Here is a 21,509-nt window from a genome sequence, read left to right as displayed (position 1 = left end):
GGAGACTGAAAAAAGCACCACATTCTTCAAAATTTTACCGAGCCTCTCTCTAAAGGGAAAACATTTTTTTAAGGAAAAAAATAGGAGTAAGAAAAAGTGGCAAAAAGGAAAAGGTACATAAATGAGGGGGAAAAAACAACAAAGGAAAATGTAGGAAACACAAACAAATAAAAAGGCAATTCTTTTTTTCTCTAAATTGTTCTCATTTTTCATGAGTCTAACTTTTTGTCTTATTTCTTTTTTCTCTTTTCAAAAGTAGTAGGGTTTGCTTTGGTCATCTTGAGTTTCTGCATTTTGTCTCCTGTTGTGCTTTCAGCACTTGTTTTTGGTGACACGACAGAATACAGCAACACATTGTGGGGAAAATTAGTCATTGTCCCTTTCACTTTAATATTAATCATAGACCTTAAATTATCAGCCTGGGGCCAAAAGTTTTAAGATAGCTTCTTCAACTCATTCACACACTGTCTTGCCCAAAGAAAAAATGACATTTAACTTGTAGGAGTTAGAAATCGAACCTGTGTCCTCTAACCCAAGATTAGCACTCTACCTCCTGAGCTACTGCTGCCCAACATTACTGTAAGGTAAAGGTTTCTGCCTATTTTGTAGTGTCCACCCTGAAACTCAGAATGATTGCAAACAGAAATTGTATAGATACAAAACGAGGGTCGATCTACTAATGATCCCAAGAGCCATGAAAAAGTCCACAGGCTCAAGAGCGTTCTTCATTGGGGGCTCGGTGCTGTGGAATGATCTGCCCTCTGAGATCCGATCTTCAAACTTGGTGAAAATGTTTAAATCCAGGCTTAAAACACATTTATATTCTATAACTTATGAATGCCCTCTTTTATGTTGATGATGTCTGTGTAGGTATTGTTGATGCCCTTGCATCATCCATTGCAGCTTGTCATCATAGAAAGGGGAATACTTCACTTCTCAAGGTTTCTCAATTTCCTCATGCTGAAATTTTGAGCTGTTCCCTTGTCTTCATGCAGGTTTTAAACCAGGGAATGTTGTAAAGGTCTGCACAGCCTTTTGAGACTTTGATTAAGGGCGTCTTAAACATGACTTGACTTCCGTAGACAACACTATGTTAGAAAGCTACCACAGAAAAACACAGCAGGTTTCAAACATACATCAGATAACAGTATTTTGAGGCAGTGGAAAGTGTCAAATAAGATTAAATAAAAACAAGATTAGTAAGTAGTCATTGCTTTCTACGGAACAAATCGCTATCAGCGTTGAGCAGAGCAGGGGATCTTTAGTAGAAATACATTTCCTCAAATTCTTTGTGCATGCTAAATTGTTCATTTTTTAAACATAATATATAACTACCTACTATGTAGTATGTAGTACCCCATAATCCAGAAACGCCCCCCACAGGGCTTCCCGAGGAGCACGGTTAAATGCCTTCTCCAAGTCCACAAAACACATGTAGATGGGCCAACTCCCATGCACCCTGCAGAGTGTGTAGAGCTGGTCCACTGTTCCATGGCCGGGATGAAAACCACACAGCTTCTCTTGAATCTGAACTTCGACTTCCTGACGGACTCTTCTTTCCAGTACCCCCTAATAGACCTTGCCAGGGAGACTGAGAAGTGTGATTCCCCTGAAATTAGAACACACTCTCCGGTCTCCCTACTTGAAAAGGTGAACAACCACCCCAGTCTGCCAATCCAAAGGCACTGTTCCAATCTCCACGCGATGTTGCAGAGGCGTGTCAACCATGACACACCCACAACATACAGAGCCTTAATGAACTCTGGGCGGATCTTGTCAACCCCTGGGGCCTTGCCACCGAGGAGCTTTTTGACTACCTCAGTGACTTGAAATCCATAGACGAAAGCCCCCCTCAAAATCCCTTAGCTCTGCTTACTCAGAGGAAGACGTGTCGGTGGGATTGAGGAGGTCTTCTAAGTACTCTGCCCACTGATTCATAATGTCCCGGGTTGCGGTCAGCAGCGCCCCATCGCCACTATACATAGTGTTGATGGCACACCGCTCCCCCCCCAAGACGCTGGATGGTGGACCAGGATTTCCTTGAAGCCACCAGGAAGCAGTGTTAGCGTCATTTTTAATCAGACTTGTGAAACATGGCGCTAATTTCAAGCATTTACAAGCACTTCACCCAAAATTCATGCACGTTTTCATACTTGAAAATGTAACATTAAAGGTGCGTAATTTGAGGTGACCTTAAAAAAGTAAATATTTTCTCTTTAAAGTATGTGTTAACGATGCCCAACTGAGTTCACCGAGCCTTTAGAAATACCTTTTCCTCGCACCTATCTGCTATTCTCTTACTTTTATCATTGCCGTTCCGGCATTAGGCTGGATAAAAAGGTGGATGGAGAGCCATTTCACGCTTGTGCAGGTTGTTATTTATTAAAGGATGAAAATGGTGAATGTAAGAAAAGGACTGTTTCAAATACAGTTCAAACACTTACCCAATCCCCCCAAAAGATGAAAAAAAAAACCCTCGAGTTCATTTGAGCACGTCTAAGACACATACGTGCATGCGGTTCAAAAGCAGCTTGCCAGAGGCTGCAATCATGACTTCAGCCAGAAGATGGCGTCAGTAAGTACAATATTTTGAACTTACAGAAACCACCTTTAAAATTCACCTGTACAAACCCTGAAGTTCAAACGAATCAAAGCTTGTAGGCTTACAGTGACAGATGATAAACATTTTATTTGTATAGTACTTTTCTAAATACTCAGTACACTTAACGTGAAAAGAAACATCAATGACATAAAAAACCGTTGAAGGGGAAAAAACACAATGGCAATACAATTTTGGATGTTTTAACTGAAAAGAATAACAGCTTTATCCATACAGGATCCATCATTGAGCTATATCAAACTGATCTGGATCACATCACTTATGTTCAACAACAGATGTACAGTAGCTGGAATTATTTAACAAACTACTAAAAGAAACTCTACTCTGGTTCTTTTCTACAGGAAATAATCATTTCTGGTGCAGTGAGTGGATCTGGGGCTAACCCCCCATGAACCATGTTTTTGCAATGTTTGCACAAACTGGCGGAAGTGGTCAAAACAAGATAGAAGTTGGAATAGTACAATGCTCAAAATATAAACTGTATATATACTGTAAGTAAGAGATATAAAACTTATATATAACTTACAATCGTACAGTGCTTTAATTTGAATGTTTAAACACTGTACTTTGGGGTTTTTGAAGTACTAATAAAAGCCACACATGACTGATAAAGTGGGTAACTTTGTTGGAAATAATATTATTTGTCTTAAAGATTTAGTAAAGACCTTGCATATGAGCAGAGAAGTCGGGTGACTATCCTTAAAAATATCAGTTCCGTGATGTTAATAATTATGGGTTAAGACGAATGTATACAACATTATTGCTGATGATAAAATGTACATTGAATGAATGTATTTTGTGGCACTAAGTCATATGGTGCGGAAGAGTGTTAGCTTAATTGTTTCCTTTTATAAAAAGTCTAAGGGAAGAACAACCCCCCCAAACCCGGCTTCATATTTTCTTTAAAGGCATTGGAATATTTTTACAATTGATTTAACTGTAATATAATTAAGATATGAATATACATTATAAATGTCCAGGACGAATTGAAAATAAAAAGGCAGACAATTACTTCCAGAACAGATCTTTTACTAGATCAGTGGTTCTCAACTGGGTCTGAAGACCCACCATCCCACTAGACACGACCCGAATCAAGAAATTCCACTTATCACATTTTTGAATGACGAGATTATGCAGTTAAAGTAGGCAACAATTTTACCTAACTCCTATGTTTATTGTTGATGTAGACTGCTTTCATGTAGTTACCCAATTCAATATCTATTGCAAACAGGCCAACCTGGAAGGGGAATTACCTCTTGTGGTACCCCTTAAGGTTTTTGAGTATTCCCCTGCCTGCATGCCGATTTCAGGTCAGAGGGTGTAATTTTGGCCTGTGCAGACTTTAAATCAGATAAAGGGCTTTGCAAGTAAATTTGACTTTAAATAAGGTATAGGACATATTCTTGTTTAAAAAACGACTGTCAAGATGAAAACGACTTAAAGCAATCATTTTCCCTTTGATGCTCAATTAGTGGCATTTTTAATTAAATTCAAAATGCTTCACCTCAGAAGCTTTGGCCATTTTGAACAGACTCGACATGCACAAATGTTAAATGACGGCTTCACGCTTTCATGTTTTAGCACCTCACTGCACTGAACCTTTTGTCCACCTTTGTCTAAAACAGGGGTCAGGAACCTCATGCTTGGAGCCAGGTGTGGTTCTTATCATGTGTACATATGGCTCTGAGATAAAATTATACTCATGCAAACTTCATCTATAGCGTTCCAAATCTCCTAAGTGAAGTCAAATGTATTGCGTACGGAGCCAACGTAGCGCTAATATACGAAACAATTTGGTCTACTATATAAACAGTATACTCTCCACTACAGTTTGCAGTCAGGTGTCACGCCAACAGACCCCGTTTTGTCTATACGTTGCTAAGGAATCGTTACATGGAATCTCATTAAAATAATTCAGGCGCACTATTGGAACACTAAGTAAACAGAGCTATTTGATTGGGAGAGTGGTAAAGGTGGGCGGAGCTATACACACAGCGCACTTCATATATTGCTGTACAATAATCCCTTGCTGTGTCGCAGTTTAACTTTACAGCTTTGCATATTTTTATTGTACATTGTGTTTAGCTAACAGTGAGTCATTCCCTCCATTTACTTGCACTTCATTGAATGTTTTCACTTTGGCATTTAGACCGGGTTCGTACACCTTTGTAATGGACAGTCTCAAACACATAGTAAGGACTGTCAAAGCCAACTCCTCATTTATCCAGTAGTGATCCCTTAGTTTTAGCGGTTAACGGGGACCAAACACACCGACGAAATGTGAAAATCGGAAAACTGTCGCACTTTTGTTTTTGGGTGCCGGCCTTCTTCATAGCGGACTAGCTGACTTACCGACTAAGAATCAGCGAGCAAGAGAGTGAAACGGGGAAAACAAAATGAAATTCAATACCTAGTTTTAAGTTTTTTTTTTGTGGGGGCGCCTTGATCAAAGCCCTGCCAACAGAGAGAGAACAAATTGAATCACTACCTATTTTAAATTCCTTAATGTTTGTTTTTGTAAGTGTGTGTGTGTGTAGTGGGGGCACTTATCAAAGCCCTGCGAAAAAAAAAGCAGAGCAAGAACTTAAGCGACAAAGAAAGGGAGAACAAAGGCTTCAGCATGACGAGGGAGCGGAACACAGGAGCGAAACGCAAAAGAACGCAGAGCAGGTGTCCAGTTACAGTACAGTATAAGAGATGCTATGATATGAATGGGCATCAGTGATCTCAAGTCGAAGGGTGCTGGCTGATCGGCATGAATCTTGGCTGCCCCACCCCAACATTGACCACTTCTCGCCTAGCCGCGAGAGCTGTGCAGGCAGTGTGGGAAGCATTCAGTGGGGTTTTTTTTGTTCTTACCTTTCTTTTAATAAATTGGCCTAAATCTTTTATCCGCTCCTTTTTTGAATTAAATATTTTGTCCCCTGCTAAGGAATGAACCAGGGATAACTGAAGCACAAAGTAGCGAGGGGTCTCTGTGGCATTTAAAAAATAAATCCAGCACGAATCATGCATTTTACATACACACGTATACATATATGCGGATTACATATGCGATTTTGAATACGGTGTGTGAACTTATCAATGAATCTCTCCCTATATGTTGGGTAAAATTACTAATATGCAGCTTACATTTTCAGTTGAGGGAAGTTCTTCTCATTACAATTTACCACTGGGAAACGCTACAATCATTTTTTGCATAGCTCATGATAAAAGTCTATAATTGATTCATATTCCTTTAACGCCCATTTCATAGTGCCCTGTTTAGGTGTAGTATTCGACCCGTGGGGGCGATGACACTTCATAGGACGATGCCGCAGAAACTAATGCCACTTGCCGTTAATCACAAGGGAAGAAATACAATGGTAAAACAGAGCCACCAGAGAGCAGTGTTGGCGTTAATTTTAAGCAGACATGTTGAGAAACATGGCAATTATTCCAAGCATTCACAAGCACCTTACCCCAAATTCGAGCACTTTTTAATCCTTGAAAACACAAAATTAAAATTCAAACATTATCAGAGATTTTGAACATCTGTATGAACCCTGCAAATATTATCTGCTTTATCTGCATTTGGCCATGTTAAACCTGTGTAAATAAACTTTTCCACTGTTTTCTGAAATAACGAGTTATTTTGCCAAGGCAAAGGCCAGTGTCCCACTAAAAACAAGTCTGTGACCCACTTTTGGGTCCGGACGCACCAGTTGAGAAACACTGCACTAGATGGGCAAGAGTTTGTGGAAAAAAAAACCTTAGGTTATCACAACTAGTTGAGAATGTTGCCTATTTATGTCCCCAAAGGAGCTCACTCCCCATTCAAATAGTGGTTGACGTCCTTCATCCTTGTTGTCCAAAGTGGAAAAGTTGCAGAAAAGTAAGGATATGTTGGAGAGCTTTGAGGAGGGAAGCTGGTTCCATACATTTCATTGATTGTAGAGTGACCGCTGTTCCCAGGGCATAGGCTGGATGCTGCGAGGGACGGGTGAAGGCTTGAGTGTGGAGGCTCCGTTGGGATGGAGGGAGTGGCCGATTGGATTGATGGTGGTGAGGGGTCGCTGAGGGGGCAGAGAGAAAGTGTGCTGGTGCTTCGGCTGGGGTAGCCACAAGACCCACAGTGAAAAAGGGAGAAGAGGACGGACAGAGACACAAATAAAGAATGAGTCGCGGCCAACAAGTCTTCTGCAAGGTCATTGCAATTAGAATGACAAACATGAATCTCATACAGTCAGTTGAAGTTTCTTGTGTACATTCTTTACTCAATATGTCAAATGTTAGGCCTGTGGGTCCTGTGTAGCCCTTAAAAGGTTTTCCAAGGCCCTTGTGATGATCTTTACAGCTGCATCTAACGATTCATTTCATAATTGATAAATCGGTTGATTATTTTTTTGATTAGTTAACTGAATTAGACTTCTTGAAGATATTTTCTAATTTCCTTCTTTTCAATCAAATATTGACAATTTGGCCATTTAGAAAAATGGTGCACGAAACAAAATATTCTGTAACATAAAAAAGTGAGTCAATTAACAAAAATGAAGAGCAAAACATTTTTTTTATGTGTAGCAAATTATTTTATCCACAAAAAATAGATAAAAAAATGTAAACAAACCCACTTTTCAAAATTTCGATTAAATCTTTCAATATAATAAACATTCCCAACATGACAATTTATACAATATTATGTTCAAGAATGTGTCCTTTGTGTAGAGTTAAACATGTCATTATTATCCTTTTTCTTTTTACTTTATTTTGTTTACTTATTTTATGAGGTTTTTTTCCCGTATTTCTGCAGGACTTTCTGTTCCCTAGAAAATTGTTTAAAAAAACCCTGGTCATATCTCTCGAGAGGGGTGACTGACAACAAGTAAAACACATACACAAAAACAAAGAAAATTGTTAACTTTGTTTAATGATGAAACAGTTAAACACTACAAAATTGAAACTTTTTCTGCCATTTTTTTAATTGATGAAATGTTCAATATTTAGGATTTTAAAAAAATGTAAGATAACTTTAAAAAACAAAACAAAAAAAAAACGTCTTGGTGCTCTCTGCTGGAACTAAAGCGGTAATACAACTCCCAGCGTCACAACCAAATTGTGTGCACTCTTATTTGCAAAGATTTAACGTACTCGGTGGCTCATTATTTTATACAATGAACGCTTTTAATCAATTTTATCGATTAGTTGTAGCAGCCCTAATGATCTTAATTAATTCTTATAACATTCAGCAGGAATTACAACATCCTTCAGAAGTTTGTGTTCGCTTAGATTTTTTAAGAAAAAGCCACGTTTTTCTAAATGAAGATAACATGAAACTACAGCCCATATATCAACGTGGTTCATGACTAGTTAAACTGCAAAAAGTTATTTTTAATGGAATATCTACACAGATATTTAGAAACTCATTTACAGCAAGCAGCACTCCAGTGTTTTATCAGAACACCTCGACTAATTGTGTCAAAAGGCTAATGGATGACTAGAAAACCCGTGTGCAACGATATTGGCAAAGTTGATACATATCATCTGGTTGGTTGGAGAGGCTTTTAAACCGAGCTTTTTACTTTCGGACACCTGCAAAGAAGTTGATTGAGGATGCCAGTGTTGTTCATTTTTTGACTATTATTGCACACTGTTGTCCATTATTTTGACTACAATCATCTGTTTGGATCATTATCACTATTGGCGATCATGTAGCCGTTTTTCATTTTCACACCCCTTAGGGCTGATCAGCTTTTTGTAACCTAAGAGATTTCATAAAGGGCTCGGAGAATGACCTTCAAGAACAGGTTGGAATTGCTTTTCTGAAGGTTCGTTCCTCCCCCGTTCTACTTACAAGTTCTAAACCCATTTGTGTCTTCTCTCCTTATGTTGAGTGTCTACTAATCTATATATGTATCAGCTAGGAACTAGTAAACATTTGATGCCAGGTTGGATAAACGACAACAGCAGATCAGATAATTAGTTAATATTTATCTCAGTTTACACCAGCTTTAGTGAGAATAAATGACTTTGGGTTGCACCCACTTTAAATACAACCTCATCATTTGTGGGATCAATAATACAGGGTTCGTACACCTTTTTCACGACCAAATTCAAGCCATCCTCAAGCACTTTCATTGCCATTTTTATAATTTTTCCCAGTACCTTCAAAGGAACAAATTCAGCGACAATGGGGCGGCAGTAGCTCAGGAGGTAGAGCGCTCATCTTGGGATCAAGGGATAGTCTGTGTTACATGTCGAAGTGTCCTTGGGTAAGACACTGAACCCCTAATACCCCCAATGAGCAGGTTAGCGTCTTACATGGCCGCAATACAAGGCCTCTATTGGGAAATGTGGAGCACATTGTAAAGCGCTTTGGGAAGTCATTGACTTGAAAAGCGCTATATAAATGCAGATCATTTCAATCAAAAGAACTTTTCTTTTGTTGACTTTGAGACCACAATAGTCTTTCTTGCTGCTAGCACATACTTTGTGCAGTTTTGAGTGGTTCCTATCTATGGTCTACGACCTTTTTGTGTCAATGGGCTGCTATAAACTGACATGAGTTCTGCTGTTCTCTTTACACAATGCATACAGAGTCAATAATTCACTTGTTTAAAAACACGAAAAGGGCTCTATATATAGGTGTTGGGTGACAATTGAGTTCAATACGGAGGACAAAAAAGAAAGTACTGTATGTATGAAGGCTGAAAAAAAAATTGAACTCATTTTAATGAAATTGATCGCTCCCAAACAGAGCCCATTCAATATTACAATCTTAAGAGACTGATGATTTTCTTTCTGTTTCACCCGATTTAATTATTTTTGTATTTCTTATTTTAACCCGTATGAACCCTGCGAATGCCAGAAGCTGGCACTTGAGCAACATACAGAACACATGGCACCATGCGACTGGGAAAAAGGGTTCAGTTTATGTCTCAAAGTAAGTATTGGTTCTCAATCTCCTGATGTTAGTTGGTAGAATTAAAAAAAAAAGATGCGAGTCAGCATGTAGCAGACGGGGGTTACTCTCCTACCATGAAATTGGCGCTCAGCCTAGTGTATCCCAAGCTCATCTCCTTTACCTCAGGCACCAAGGGCTGGAGCAGAGAGTAGGAGGATGTTGCTGTAGTGTTGGAGGAGGATATGTGTTTGGAGGAGCTTGAGCTCCTCATATTTGCCTGGCTGCTCTGAGACGATACAGTGCTGGCCCGACCCTGTTTGCAAAAAACACTGCTTTTGGTTTTCAAAGTTCCTAAAAAATTAACATCAAATGAAAACCGACCTACCTGCTGGGTGTCGGGGACAGATTGGGGGGTCACGCCCCCCACCTGGCCTGCTTGAGACATGGGAGAAACGCAGTGGGAAGGCAGGGGTTCCTGTTGATTGTGTCCTCCATGCTGCGATTGCATAATTGAGGAAGCATTGTTCTGCTGCTGCTGCTGCTGCTGCTGCTGCTGCTGCTGCTGCTGACGGCGAGGAGTTGCAGAGAAATTTGAACGCCGGCTGCCAGACTAAACGAGAACAGGGAAGAAAGTAAAGTGATATGATATTTTATTCTTTTTTTATTTTTACTATTGGACACCTGCAATTAAGATTTCTTAGGATTACAGGGTTATTTCGTTATTTGCACTATAATTGCGCACAATTATTGCTGGTTTCAGCTAGCTGTTGGTCGTTACTTTGACAATTATGCACAATTCAGATCATGGTCACTATTGGATATTCATGTTGCTGCCGTTACATTCCCACACCCCATAGAGGTGAAGAGGACCTTCAGAACAGATTGGAAATTTTACATTTTGAGCAGGCAAGGTTCGTACATCTTTTTCATTGCCAAATTCAAGCACTTTTAAAGGACTTTCAAAGCCAGTTGTCCAAATTTTCCAGTCGCATTAAAAAAAAAAAAACAAAAAAACGTGTGAATCATGAATTTTGCAGAACCACGTAAATATCTGCAATTTTCAATTTTGCGAGTGCATTTATCAAAACAAAAAATTATTTTAGTTGGTCAAATGGGGTTAATATGTAGCTTACATTTTCAGTTGCAGGAAGCTCTTCTGTTTACAATTTTCCACTGGAAAACATAAAAGTTTGTCCATAATTGATACATAAACCTTGCACTAATACACATTTCATAGTGCCCTGTTTAGGTGTAGCATGCACGACCCAGAGGGACTGATGACGCTTCATTGGACAATGCCGTTAATCACAATGCAGTGTTTCCCATTGGATTTTAGGAGACTGTGGTGGGAAGGTCTCTGACCCTCGGGGTAGGGTGTGTGTGTGTACATTTTCAAGCCTGGTGTATCTCTTTAGGGCATTCTGAGACCACTGAATGTAATATAAATTTCTGTATATGAACATAACAGGTTGGTATCATCCTTAAGAGCACAAAAAGGCAGGCATATCAGGAATATTTCAATTTTAATCTCAAGTCAAAAAGCCATGACACAAAGTCATTAATTAATTTACACACTCATTCAGTGCATTGTTCATTCACTGACGACTAACACACTTTGCACCCTGCCATTTAACATTTAATTTTTCTTGGCTTCGTAAAGAAAATTTCCATAGCTCTTCCAAAATTAAACACCTCAGGGCTTAGTCCATTTATGGAGATTCTCAGGCAAGCAGCAAGGTGTTTGCCTTGCACTCTGTTCCTGAGGTCTGATTTGACAAGTACAAGATAACTACAATTAGTCAAAATAAATTGAAGTGGGTGTTGCCTTTGGAGCACACATTTAACTCTCCTCTACTTGACAATTATGCACCTTACATTCACACTAAATATTATGCATATTTGGCGCACCTGTCAGCACCTCTAGTCATGCCCTTACCCTGTTCATTGTGGAGAAGTCCCTCTCGCAGTTGACACTGGAGACTGGAATGACCAGAGCAACTCCTGCCAAGTGGCATCAGCTTTCTTTATCACTTCTTTATGTTTTATAAAAGTTTAAATTGTCGACTTTGCAATGCCATATTGCAAGGCGAGATCGGACACTCAAAAACATTTTCACTAGTCTCGTTCATTGGTGGGAAACACTGCAATGGAATAAATGCAATGGCAAAGCGAAGCCAGCTGAAAGCAGTGTCTGCGACGTTCTTAAGCAGACTTCTTGTGAAATATTGTAACAATTTCAAGCACTTATAAACACAATAGTAAAATTCTCGCATTTTCAAGGATTTCAAGCAACTTTCTCGTCCCTATTTTGGGTGGTACAACTTCTGCCTCAAATTGAATCAGGAAAGATGTAACCTTGTCGAACAACCACATCAAATAGACCCACCTGGTTGGGTGTTGCAGCACTACAACGGTGTTGTGCCAGCTCTAGCATCGTCCGGTAACTCTTGGAGCAGGACGGACAGTCAAAACGGTTAGGACCATCATCATGGATCCTCTGATGGTTGCGGAGATACCGTGCCAAACGGAAAGCTTTGCCACAACGGTCACACATGTAGCGCTTCTGTCCATGGATTCGCATATGGTTACGTAAAGACATGTAATTGGTGTATGGCTTGCTGCAAAAGTCACACCTGAATTGGGGAGAGGAAACAACATGTTGGAGATGATTACAAGATTAAATATTAGTTATCTTTTCATGTAAAAAGACAAAAGCCCCGACGGCAGACTAGAGGGGTTCAAAAACAAAGTTAAATCAAAGACATTTTATTTCCATTTGAAAAAAAATAATCTAAAGATGGAGTTGAACAAAAATTGCTCCAGTCTGGAACCTGCACTTCTTTCATGTCTGGGTGAAAGGTGGAGGTAAGACTGGGCCTAAAAAAAAAATCTAGCCTGACCAGACCCGGCCACTGTGCCCCTTTCATGGTGTTTTATTTTTAGAACTTTTTTGTGCAGAAAATTTCATAAAACATATTTGAGAAAAGTGGAATATTTTTGTTTTTAAATATAAGAGCTTTTCTTGCGAGAAACTGATCTGGCCAAACGTCACCCAGACCTTTGCTCAAATGAACCTCAAGTAAATTAGGTCTGAGAACCCTGCTATATGTGTTTGAATATTTTGACTAAAAATTAATGAAAAAAAAACAACTTTGAATTAAGATCTTATCCACATCTCAGAAACAATTTAACATCTTTACCTGAAGTCTCCTGTCTTGTGAGTGAGCTTGTGGTTGAGCAAGGAACTGGCATGCTTGTAAGCGCAGTTGCATAAGTCACACACATACGGCCTCTCATCTGAATCCATGTCATCTGATGCAGATGGTGCTACTGGTGCTCTGGATTCTAATGACAGACTGGAAGTGGAGAGAGAAGTTGAAGAAAGACTGGTGCTTGAGAGCGGAGTTGACGATGAAGGAAGTTGGTCACACCAGTTGATGGTCGGGCTTGACTGTCACAAAAAAAAAGAACACTCATATGAAACAGGGGTTGGGAACCAATAGCCCACAAGCCATGTATGTCTTTTTCATGAGTACATCTAGTTTAGAGAGAAAAGTAGACTATTTTAAATTTCTCCATTCGGTTTCATTTTAGGCGGGAGAATAGCCTATTGAAGTGCACTCGGAGCAGAGAAACACTGAAATCTAATCGGGTACAGTCCAGTATATATAGGGCATATAACTGAAGATTACAGCCAAGGTGTCACACCAACAGTTGTTTTGGCTGTACGTCACTCCTTTAAATATAATCTCATTAAATAATTCATGTTCACGGTTGAGACACCTGATTAAAACCCACACACCAAACTGTAAACCCCAAAACACTAGCAGAGAACCCAGAGCAATTTGATTGGTGAGCGATAGGGATCGGCGGAGCTATGCATAGGGAGCAAGCACTTTCTTCTTACTCTCACCCTGTCTGTGCAGAAGTTAAATATGTGGGTATAGTCGTTTGCAGAAGTTTGTGACATTTTTACAAAATAACTTGCACCTTAAAACCATTACACATGACAAAAAAAAAGGCCAAAATTAACCTCAATGATCTTAAGTAACTGCGGAAGGTAGACGCATTTTAAGAGGTATTTTTACAAGGGACACACATCGATTTTATCTAATCATCAAATGTCACACAGCGAAATAAAATACGCTGAAGAATAAGCGTTTGTCTGTACAGCGGGTTTATCGTTTATGTTAAATTCTGTCTTAAAATATATGGGTTGACTCCTTAAATTTTTTTTATATATATATATATATATATATTATTTTTTTTTTTACTTTTATGGTTTAAGGTCCCTGAGCCCTTATATAAAATATAATACATATTATCCACATAATATCCTAAAATTGATATTTGCACACAAAATACATATCCAAAGATGCATACTATATTTTCTAAATATATTTTTAGGACACATTTAGATAAACACAGGGAAGCTGGACCAATGCATTCAATTCCCATCATTATAAACATGATGCACATCTGCATTTAGATGTAGAGTGTGTTTTATTACCCTTTTAAGATTTCCTCGTTGAAAGGACCCTAAACAAATTCTTCACTGGTAAGCTAGGTTCACTTTAGGAGTAAAAACGTTTTAAACATTTTGAAAAGTGGACCAGTAGTTAGCTAAATGGCTTGTTTTCATTTTTAAGCAACCCATAAAATAACCCTGTTACATTTTCTTCCATCTGAGGAACAGTGGCTGCTAAACCTGCACGGTTTTGGGAAAGAAAAAAACAAAACAAAACCAACACATGCAAAAAAGACCTAATTGATATTCTTTAGACCAGAATTGCAATTTCGATGCAATTACCAAATTTAAAAGAAAAGTGCTTTTCCAGGGCTAGTTTTGTTTTTTGCGTGCACTTAATCTTCTTGTGGTTCAAGTAAAAATGACCTCCCACTGTGTTGTTAAACCCAGAAGAATTTCCTTTAATGACATTTTATACAACTTTAAATGTTATGACCTTTCCTAGATTGGTCCCAACAGTAGAAAAAGGAAATGTGGTCAAACTGTGCATTTCAGCTGAACTACGCACCTTGGGGTTTACTTGGGGCCGAGTCTCAAACGAAGCGTGTAGTGCAAGTGCAGCGCATAAATGAACGGTTTGGCGCTGAAGCACGCATCTTGGCGAAGTGCAGCGAACTTAAGTAAAACTGAACAAAATGGCGCCGAAAAGAAAATTCAGCAGATTACAAACTGCAAATAATAAACAATTGGGCCGGAAAGCAGAAAGTTTGTAAAGCTGGTAAGCTATTGGCAAGAAGCAGAAATGACATCTGACGTGAGGGGGGTTGGAAACACCGGGGAAGAAAATGTCTTTGGATTTGGTGATTTTGTGTTAAACTGATCGTTTGGTAAGCATTTTCTTCATCTACAGAATTACTTGAGTAAAAGTAAATGCATGGTGTGTAGATCCGCCTCGAAAGTAAAAATAAAAAAATAAAATAAAAAACAGCAAGACTGAAGCCTGACCAGCTCAAGTTAAAAAAAAAAACAAAAAAAAAACATTTAAACTATGAACTATGCCAGAATTTTGGGCCTGGTTCGGGCCCAAGATCTTACCTCTAGTCCAGTATACTGTACATATGGCACATCATCAACTACAGTTTACAGTCAAGGTGTCAAACCAACAGACCCAGTTTTGGCTGTACATTGCTGAGAAATTGTTTATATCGAGGCTCATTAAACAATGTATATTCATAGATGAGACACCTTATGATTTAAACCCACAAAAGAAACTGCAAAATCGCAAAAACACCAGTCAAGCACCTTGAGAAATTTCATTGGGTGAGCAATAGGATGGGCGGAGTTATGCACACCGCGCAAGCACTTCCTTCTCTCTGCCTCAAAGGTAAATATGTCGGTATCCTCCATTTTGCAGTATTTTTGACATTTTTACAAAAACACTAAGCTTGCATGTTGTTTTGAAACCATTATTTACAACAAAAATGGCAGTCAAAAGGAATTCCAACATTCGGCAATTGCGGGAGGAAGACACATTTTAAGTAGTGTATTTATATTGATAGGGAACACAGGCTCTGGCATTAAAATTGATACATTTTCTAAAATTATCGTATGTCATACAGTGAAATAAGATGCGCTGAAAAATGAACTTTAGTCTGAAGAGCGTGTTCGGGGGTTTTGTTGCATTTTATCCTGCTTCATCAGTCGAGATTTTGAGAAAGGTAGCTTGTCCTTCCTGTCATCTCGACTCTTTGCATGATTACTTGTATATCTTTTGTTTAATGCTGACTGTGTATTGTCTGTTGATGCCCTTGCAGCCTGGCAACCCTGAATGGAGGATTAGCTCGTATGCGATCTCCCTCTAAAGGTTTCTTAATATGTCTCATGCTGAGGTTTTTCTTGCCCTCATGTAGGTCTCAGAACAGGTGATGTAATGGTGGCCGGTGCATCCCTTTACTTTTTGTCATTTGGTTAGTTGGATCCCTTAACCACCAGGGTCGTATGGGCACTATTTGCTGTGATTAAGGGCTAAAAAATGTGAGTTGAATCAACAATAACATTAACACTCTGTTGGGAAACATATGGTGCACGTTAATCTTTCTGCAGTTGGTACCCTTGACAGTAAATACATGATAAAATGCCTGCATTCTTTATTTTTTAAACATATACGCAACTTGATACGATAGAAAAGTTAGATGATAATAAAGTTAGTTTTGTTAACATGTTTCGGCCAACTCTCCACGATGATCACGTGACCGCTGCCAAAAGCCTAAGCAGCGTCAAGGCAGGAGCAAAAATGGGCTTAACCAGTAACCTTCTGTGCAGAATTTAACCAATTTATTGTGTGGTTGTATTCAATATTAAATACAAATAATCTAGTTGCAAATACAGCGTTATGTCCAATATCACTTATTAAGAGTGATACTAGCACTGGTGTTTCGGCATAGCTGTGCAATACAGCTAGTAATCGTAACAAAAGGGTTTTGTGAAGGCTCAGTCGAACTCCTTCCGATTCGTCCCCAGTTGGTCAAGAATCGTTGTGTATGCAAAGACCCAGAGTTCTGCACGTAATAGTCGTGGATTAGAGGCTCGGGTCAAATACTATCCTGTAAATCACATAAGCTTAACAAAAAATGCATTTTTAGCGTGCACTACTTTTGAGCGAATGTAGCGAATAACAACGTCGGTCCTAAATGTTACAATAACAATCCTTCATTAATCCACGACCAGCCACAACAATACTTTCTTGGTATCAGATAGGTGCTTTATGCAATAATATACAATATTGCTAGTGATGATTCGTGTGGTAAATAGTGATAACTAGGCCACAAGCCGCTCCAGTGCCAGAGCAAAACGACCAAGATGCCCACAGAAAGAAAAGCTATTTTTTAGACTGACGTGCCTGCATATCAATGACACAATGTTGGTATTACACAGACATAGCTCGATTGGTGTTATGAAGTAATGGGTTAGTAAGCCCGATGCGAAAGATGTTTTATGTACTGTTTTAGTCCTTACGTCGTGTGGATCCTTTTTCCAGAACAATTGGGAGCAATGGCCGAAAGACTCTGTCGATGTCACATAGTTCACCCCATTTCTGTCCGAAAAATCCCCATGTGAGCTGCCGGTATTAGTCCTAGCATACATCGTTGATATTGATATACTCTGTGTATCAATAATTGCAATCCAATCGGCTTTGTCAGAATCTTCCGTGGAAGGAAAAAAAATCTTCTTTCAAATAAAGGTTTTGGCGGTGGACCAAAGAAGCGGTAAAAAACACTACTGCCACCTGTGGGACTGGAGTATAAAAAAAAACTCAAAATTAGATGAGATTGAAATGCAAGTCAAGTCAAGTCAAGCCATTTTTATTTGTATAGCCCTAAATCACGAAGAGTCTCAAAGGGCTTCACAGATCATTACACTATATTACACAGACTATTTTTCAGAATTTTATCATACATTCCCCTGCTCTGGAGCCGACGAAAGAGTAGGTTATTCATATGCAATAGAGTAGAAGTAAGTTTTAAGCTTAGATTTAAACATTTCCACTGAGGTTGCAGATCGGATCTCAGGGGGAAGAGCATTCCACAGCACCGTTGCCCGGATGGAGAACACTCTTGAACCAGCAGAACACTTCTTTGCTCTTGGGATCACCAGAAGACCGGCACTCTCAGAACAACAAACTTGAAGGGCAGTGTTTTTAAACCAGTGTGCCAGGGGGTGCTCAAAAGCACTTCAACACAAGCATTCCCCACAAATTTAGCATTCCTAAAACTCTAATTTCCTTAGTAAATAACAGGATAAGCTTAAACACGATGAAAAACGCTAGATAAAAATTGGGAAAAAATGTAAATGGTAAATGGTGTGCATTTATATAGCGCTATTCAAGTCACTGAAACCCTGCCAAAGCGCTTTACAGTGTGCTTCACACTCACCCATTCAGACACACACTCACACTAGACCTAAGATTTATGGCCCGAGCCCGAACCCGAACCCGAACCCGAGGCAATTTCGGGCCGGGTCGGGCCTGAAATGTCAGTCATACGGTCGGGTCGGGTCGGGTTCGGTCCTGCTTTTTTTTTTTTTTTTTTTTTTTTTTTTTTAAATTAATTAATAATTATAAATATATGTTCGTTAAAAATATATACTTAAACTATGTATGGATACTAGACCAAGGAATACTTGTTATAAAATAAATAATTTGGATAAAACGGAGAAGGAGCTGTAATTGCTTTTAACGGAGCCAGAGCATGCTCTGTGCACGTGACGTGACGTGAATGCTGTCCTCTTAATAATCTTCCCCTCCGCAAATTCGCGTGATTTTGGCCTGGTATCCCCGATTTGGAGTCGGACCAACAAGACATTACATACGGATATTATAGTAAATCAAATAAATATTATTTGTGTACAATTAGTTGTGATTGCGGAAATCATAGCGTACAGTGACGTTGGTGACTTTTCCATCCGCATTAACAAACGCATTTTGTAAAATACGATCGCGCTTTATTGTTTAAATAAACGCGTTATATAGACTAGAATCTCACAATTATTATAATTAGCTCGCTTTATTTTGTTTTAAAGCGTATTATATAGAATACGATCGCTTTTGTCGGAAGCGTACATCGACGTTGGTGACATTTTCATCCGCGTTAAAAAACGCAATTTGTAGAATACGATCGCGCTTTATTGTTTAAATAAACTCGTTATATAGACTAGGATCTCCCAATTGTTATAATTAGCTCGCTTTATTGTTTTAATAAGCGTTTTATATAGAACCCGATCGCTTTTGTCGGAAGCGTACATTGACGTTGGTGACATTTTCATCCGCGTTAAAAAACGCAATTTGCAGAATAAAATCACGCTTTATTGTTTAAATAAACGCGTTTTATAGACTAGGATCTCCCAATTATTATAATTAGCTCGCTTTATTGTTTTAATAAGCGTTTTATATAGAATACGATCAGGGGGGGGGGGAATTTGCATAGGAGTCGGAAAAGGGCACAACACGTCAACACCCCCTCAATGAAAGTGCTGCGCTAAAATCTTAAGGACGTACTACTACTGCTGCTGTGGATTATGGCCCAATGATCAAGTCGTCAAAATGACGGACGCCCTTAAATGTTTTCGCTACCTCAAAAAAAAAAAACCGTCAATGACAGATTGTCGCTTAATGTAACATCTGCAGTGCAGACACAGAAATATAAAAGATGTAAATGTTTATACAGTTTTATTTAACTTAGGCCTAGATGTTGTAACAAAAGGCAGAGTTTAATTTGTTATCATAAATCACCCCTCCTTATAAATAAAATATGTAATTTCGGGCCCCTTTCGGGCCGGGCCAGCAAATCCAGTTAATTAGTCGGGCTCGGTCCGGGTCGGGTTTAATACCCCTCGGGCCTGCGTCGGGCTCGGGTGCTTTTTTTTGGCCCGATCTTACCTCTAACTCACACACCAATGCCCAGAGGGAGCCATGGTAGGCGCCTACTTGCCTGTCGGGGTCATTAGGGGTTCAGTGTCTTGCCCAATGGGAAAAAATAGTGAACAAAGCAGCCTTTGAAATGACTTAAAATGGTTCAGTCCGTTTGATTCCTAGCACCGCTCTCTCCACCTCCCATGAATGCACCCATTATGGAAGAACAAGAGCGCCATGATACAATTAAATAAACAAACATTCAATTAGTAAAAACAGCCTTGAAACAAACATTTAAATAATATCAGCCTTAATAACAAAATTTAATTAACCCGTCCCATCGATCTTCGGGCAGTGGGCAGACGACCCCCTTAACTGGTTGCCAGTCAGTTGCAGGGCACCCAGAGATATACAAGCATCTACTCGCTCATTCACACATAGGGACAACCAGCCGTGCCTGATCCGAATCAGTGAACTACAATTGTTTTGTAATCTAAAGGCTATATTTAGATGAAATAATTAAAATACACAAGAAATCCAATCTTTTTTTAAAGCTTTTATTTATGTTTACAATTACAAAAACCTTTTACAGCTACTTTAGCTTCTTCTGAACACTTTTAATCCAAGCTTTCCGGGTTTCTGTTGACTCTTGACTAGTGTGGTTTGTACAGTGATGTTATTTGGAATTAGATAAACTAACTCCTGGGCGATGCTCAGGGCTAGTGGTGCAGTGAATAAAGCACTGATTATGGACCGGAAGAATCTTCTGCCACTTCTGGAACGCTCTTGACAAAAAATAAATTGTTGGTAAAATTATCTCTGTCATACTTGACATTATTCACCCTCGGTCTTTGGTTTACCTGACCCCTGGTATTCTGTCAAGAATAGTCTTTCTTGTTTTCATAATTTCATTGGGACCATTTATTAAATGGCCAAATTGATTTTCAACTTTGTTTTGACATCAAACTCCCAAAGACACTCTGATCGGGTCAGATGCAATCGACATTTCGTTCTGTGTACATTGTTACACAGAATGACAATACAAGGAAATTATTATTATTATTATTATTATCAAGTAGAAACGGGTAAAATCACAATGCTCTGTCCTGAATCTGCAAAACCAGTGAACTGATGTACACAACTGTTTTCATAATATTTCTTGTTTTCATAATATCATTATGACCATTTATTAAATGGCCAAATTGATCTTTAGCTTCGTTTTGACATCAAACTCCCAAAGACACTCTGATCAAGTAGAAACGGGTAAAATTACAATGCTATATCCTAAATCCGCAAAACCTGTGAACTGACAGTTTTATTGACTCAAATGTAACAAGTACAAATAGATGAACAACTCAAATAACTCGATTAGGGTTAGGATTAGGGTTAGAGTTAGGGTTAGGGTTAGGGTTAGGGCTAGGGCTAAGTCTTGGGCTAGGGTCAGGGTTAGGGCTAGAGCTAAGGATAGGGTAGGGGCTAGGATTAGGGCTAGGGGGAGGGCTAGGGCTAGGCTAAGGTTAGGGTAAGGGCTAGGGTTAGGGTCATGGTTAGGATTAAATATGGGGGCTATGATTAAGGTTAGGTTTAGGGTTAAAGCTAGGGCTAGTGCTGGGGCTTGGGCTAAGGTTAGTATTAAAGCTAGGTTAGGAAGCAATCTTACTTTCTCAAGGTCCCCCCCAAAAAATTTTTTGGAAGGTCCTTGGGAAACTAAGTTTCTGCACTCGCCATCCAGGAAGCTGGAGCGTTTCTCACCTGCGTTCGTTTAGTCCATCTGGGAAAAGAGTGTTAAGTCTTTCTATCCAGTGTCTTTCTGCCCTGCGTCTTTCCCTTTGATTCCAATTGCTATTTGTTTGCAGGCCCCATATTTCTAAAGCCTGTAGTCCATGTTGAATGAAGTGGGCGACAAGATGTGTATTATTTTGTCTAATATTCCTAATGTTGTAAATGTGTTGTGCTAGTCTACATCTGATAGAATTTCCTGTCTCTCCTATATATTTAATGTCACAGTGTTTACACTTTATGACATATATACAGTTTTCCGTAGTAGGTGTGATTGTTTGTTTAATTAGGTAGTTTGTGTTGGTGACGGTGTTCCTAACTGTGGTGGCTTGTTTGTAGAATGTGGGGCCCTGCG

At 39.2% G+C, this 21,509-nt stretch overlaps 2 protein-coding genes across 3 annotated transcripts in view; both read right to left on the bottom strand.

The window, feature by feature from the left end:
* Positions 1-2,355: 2,355 nt before the first annotated feature.
* LOC148373259 (uncharacterized) lies at positions 2,356-17,211 on the bottom strand. 2 transcript variants are annotated; one of them, XM_088339142.1, is made up of 6 exons: positions 16,984-17,211; positions 12,701-12,951; positions 11,887-12,133; positions 9,886-10,110; positions 9,634-9,813; positions 2,356-6,711 (listed from the first exon to the last, which is right to left on the bottom strand). In XM_088339142.1, exons 1-6 carry the CDS (start codon positions 17,110-17,112, stop codon positions 6,544-6,546), a joined length of 1,200 nt encoding a protein of 399 aa, XP_088195268.1. In that variant the 5' UTR covers positions 17,113-17,211; the 3' UTR covers positions 2,356-6,543. The 2 variants fall into 2 exon arrangements, with proteins under 2 accessions (XP_088195268.1, XP_088195324.1); XM_088339198.1 differs by having other exon boundaries at positions 9,682-9,813.
* A 3,949-nt stretch (positions 17,212-21,160) lies between these two features.
* Positions 21,161-21,509, bottom strand: part of LOC148373258 (uncharacterized) — a 33,603-nt gene continuing 33,254 nt past the window's right edge. Inside the window, exon 5 of the mRNA XM_088320449.1 lies at positions 21,161-21,217. Within this exon, the coding sequence (XP_088176575.1) occupies positions 21,161-21,217 (57 nt within the window). The remainder of the gene's footprint in view (positions 21,218-21,509) is intronic.

This window comes from Urocampus carinirostris, chromosome 1 (assembly GCF_059441175.1).
Source record: "Urocampus carinirostris isolate Australia breed hairy pipefish chromosome 1, RoL_Ucar_1.0, whole genome shotgun sequence".
NCBI classification, from domain to species: domain Eukaryota; kingdom Metazoa; phylum Chordata; class Actinopteri; order Syngnathiformes; family Syngnathidae; genus Urocampus; species Urocampus carinirostris.
This window is presented reverse-complemented; position numbering and strand designations above follow the sequence as displayed.

What these genes read in the sequence shown, in the direction of transcription:
- LOC148373259 (XM_088339142.1), bottom strand. Translation starts at nt 17,112, where the DNA reads ATGTATGCTAGGACTAATACCGGCAGCTCACATGGGGATTTTTCGGAC. An exon ending in CACAAGACAGGAGACTTCAG is followed by an intron (nt 12,134 to 12,700) that starts GTAAAGATGTTA and finishes TCCCCAATTCAG; the next exon opens with GTGTGACTTTTGCAGCAAGC. An exon ending in CTGTCCCCGACACCCAGCAG is followed by an intron (nt 9,814 to 9,885) that starts GTAGGTCGGTTT and finishes TTTTGCAAACAG; the next exon opens with GGTCGGGCCAGCACTGTATC.